Source organism: Botryllus schlosseri, chromosome 4 (assembly GCF_051294905.1).
Source record: "Botryllus schlosseri isolate E-star chromosome 4, Bs_hap1, whole genome shotgun sequence".
In the NCBI taxonomy this organism is placed as follows: Eukaryota; Metazoa; Chordata; class Ascidiacea; order Stolidobranchia; family Styelidae; genus Botryllus; species Botryllus schlosseri.
In genome coordinates, this window is record NC_137239.1 from 28,689,084 (window position 1) to 28,692,069 (window position 2,986).

At 42.0% G+C, this 2,986-nt stretch overlaps 1 protein-coding gene across 1 annotated transcript; it reads left to right on the forward strand.

The window, feature by feature from the left end:
- Positions 1–547: 547 nt before the first annotated feature.
- LOC145437715 (uncharacterized) lies at positions 548–2,111 on the forward strand. The gene is made up of 4 exons (XM_080314991.1): positions 548–652; positions 1,138–1,251; positions 1,570–1,662; positions 1,932–2,111. The coding sequence occupies exons 1-4, from the start codon at positions 604–606 to the stop codon at positions 2,015–2,017; spliced, it is 342 nt and encodes a 113-aa protein (XP_080171117.1). The 5' UTR covers positions 548–603; the 3' UTR covers positions 2,018–2,111.
- Positions 2,112–2,986: the final 875 nt, after the last annotated feature.

Sequence of the window (2,986 nt, forward strand, 5' to 3'; positions counted from 1 at the left end):
AAATGAAGTGAAAATTGCGATATATGAAAAAGGTTCACAGTGCAGAACCTACCAAGGTTCTGTTGTGAACGCGAACCTCTAAATTTCCGAGGTTCACACACAGAACGCGAACGTGAACCTCACGTTCACACCATCCCTGCTAAATAGTTTTAAACATTTTGTTGAAAATAACCCTAGCAAGCGTGACGATAGTGTTGTAACGGGAAATTGGCGATCTACATTTATGAAAACATGTGCAGCAAACGTCGCCGCGTAGCGAGACAGAAAATTACGAGATTTGACATGTTTTGTGGAATGTTAATTTGCTCTGAATAGCCTACTTATTAAGGATATGTTCTACTACGACATCATCTACTGCGAAGCCATTGTTCTTCAGCGCCCCCATATCGCCCTCCTGAGCGGTTCCGCCTCCTTCGAAATTGCAAGCACCCCTTGGGGGCGCTGGGGGCAAGGTTAAGAACCGCTGGTTTGAGCAATAGTAATTTGTTAATTAGCGCGTCTCTACATGAGTAGATCATTTCAACTAAAATGTGAAACTTCGTTCCGAGTTTACAGTATTCAAAATAAACGCTTTTAACGACCATTACCGTTGACATCTTCACTATGAAGCTGGTTACGTTGATGCTGATTATTCTCCTGCTGGGAGTTTCAGGTGAGCATTATATTCCTTGGAGGTAGCTTTGTGTTACTTATATAGTCGTTCGAAAAATTCCTCATATGAATATTTTGTTTGTAATCTGCTATGCAACTGCTAGTGCGAGGTCCGTCTTTTCGACTTCTCTCCTTTTATGATTAATCATGTTCTCGGCCCATATGGTCGTGTGAATCTGGTTACAATATTATAATAGACATCTGGCCTTATTAGGAGGTGGTCAGAAGAAGGTGACGCGAGCCTTGAAAGCAAAGAATACGTCAGCTTACTCAAACATAGAAACCTAGTCTGATCCGAGTTCGATACTTTTGCGACAGAAACATACTCTCGACACAGCCCTGTTTCCGCGACATTTACCAATTTCGGAAACGAAATCCTATTTTCAAAATTTCTATCCGCATGTTCGCAATTAGAGGGCAAAGCCAATCATAGGCCATCCATCTGATTACGCCATCTGGCCGAGCATAATTTGTCCTTCTTTTCAGCTTCGGCTCTCAAATGCTACTCATGCCCCAATTGCAAAATTGCGAAAAACACCACAGTGACTGAGTGTGCGTCCAAGGAGGTGTGCGGTATGACTGGAAAGTCAGCAGGCAGTGGTGAGAATCCGTGTACATTTCGCAGTTTTGATCACATCTTTCACGCGGCCATCAATTCATAGGGCTCTAATTTCTGGTTCCGTCGCAGGTTTCTCAACCATCGCAGTAATATTTGTTTTGCGTGGTACATGAATTCGAACCAAATTGTTGAGCCACATTCAATTTCAACAATCTTGTTTTCTCGCTGACGTTTCGCATGGCGAGTGCTTACTGCAGTCGATCGTTGAGATTTCTTACATTAGGACCGATATATAATTAATATTTTCACCACGGAGACGACCGGCGGAATGTGAAAAAAATATGTGCCCACTTTTTCAGGCGAAAAGGTACGTGCATGCGCCCCAATTGATGGTGGATTAAGCGATGGGTGTAAAGAAGTAAAGGGAACACAGACTTGCCTTTGCAGCTCCGGTATGTTGACTAGTTTTATATAGCTTCTTCCAAGACTTGCTATGAACTTGTATCTGTAGTATAGGCCTACTTATTTTGACCAATGCTGCTTAGTAGGTAACAATTGCATACGATAAAAGTAAACACTACAGTTTATACGCGACATCCGAATCGTATTTTCCAAGTTTTAATAACCCGTCGGCTCACTTGGTATGATGTGGTTCCATGTGTTTCCAATGAGTCGAAAATCCAGGTGAATTATCGTTAGACAATAATTCATTCTTTTTCAGATAAATGCAACGGGTCTGGCATTGTGCAAGGAAGTGTTACAATTGCAGTCTTGGTAGCTGCTGTGACTTTCTACTGGAGTCAGTAATGATTGAACCGACACGATCAAAGTTTTGTGAACAATGAATATTTACGCCTTCATCAATGATGTTAAAAATATATACATCGCCACATGCATGCTACCCAATTGTCTTTCGTCTTGTGCTGCATTGTACAATGCATGAACTTAATTAGCAGAAAGTTGTGATTTCTATTTCTATTCAGGCGAAAATCGATGGTCTGAAATTTGAGATTGTGAATACTGTAGAAGAGGATAAATCGTTTCGTCATTTTACTGCGATATTCCGCTGTAATATTTCGTGACCTTTCGAGAAAATGTAGTTACATACATGAGAGAATATTGACAAGTCAACATATACGTTGTACACATGTAAATGTCCTAGACCAAATTGATGAAATAATAGAAATACAAGTCGGCAATGATATGATTTGAGAAACCATTATTATCATATACGGATCCCTATTGGCAGTGGCGTAGCAGCCACTTGGCGGTTCTGGCTCTGCGCCAGGGGCGGCAAAATGAGGCTGCTCCAAGGGGGCGGCAAAATGAGGCTGCACAGTGCACAGTGCACATTGCACAGTGTACACAGCCGGCTAAAAGCAGCGTAATTGGTAGTCCTATAGCTGGGGTCCCGTAAGCTGAAATTTAATCAAACTGGTCTCAATCGAAAGCTAGAGTCGCGCTGATTCCGAAAACACGAATTAATATGTTAACATGACAATGGAACCACTCCAAAATAGCCGTCAAGGCCGATTGCTCCTAACCATCGGAGCGCCGCAACACACTGACCTATTGACCATGATAATGGAAATGATATCGAGCGATTATTCGGAACAATGCCGATTTTCAGACCAGCATTTAAATTGTATTTCCGGAATAAGGGCAACAATAGCTTTCTATTAAGATCAGTATGGTTAAATTTGAGCGCTCAGAAGGCCTGGCCAACTATAGGACGACCATGACAAATTATGCTGCTTTTAGCTGGCTCAGCAGTAG

Bases quoted from the DNA above. Each gene is read 5' to 3' on its own strand.
- LOC145437715 (XM_080314991.1), top strand. From the start codon at position 604: ATGAAGCTGGTTACGTTGATGCTGATTATTCTCCTGCTGGGAGTTTCA. The intron at 653-1,137 runs GTGAGCATTATA...CCTTCTTTTCAG, and splicing joins TCTCCTGCTGGGAGTTTCAG to CTTCGGCTCTCAAATGCTAC. The intron at 1,663-1,931 runs GTATGTTGACTA...ATTCTTTTTCAG, and splicing joins GACTTGCCTTTGCAGCTCCG to ATAAATGCAACGGGTCTGGC.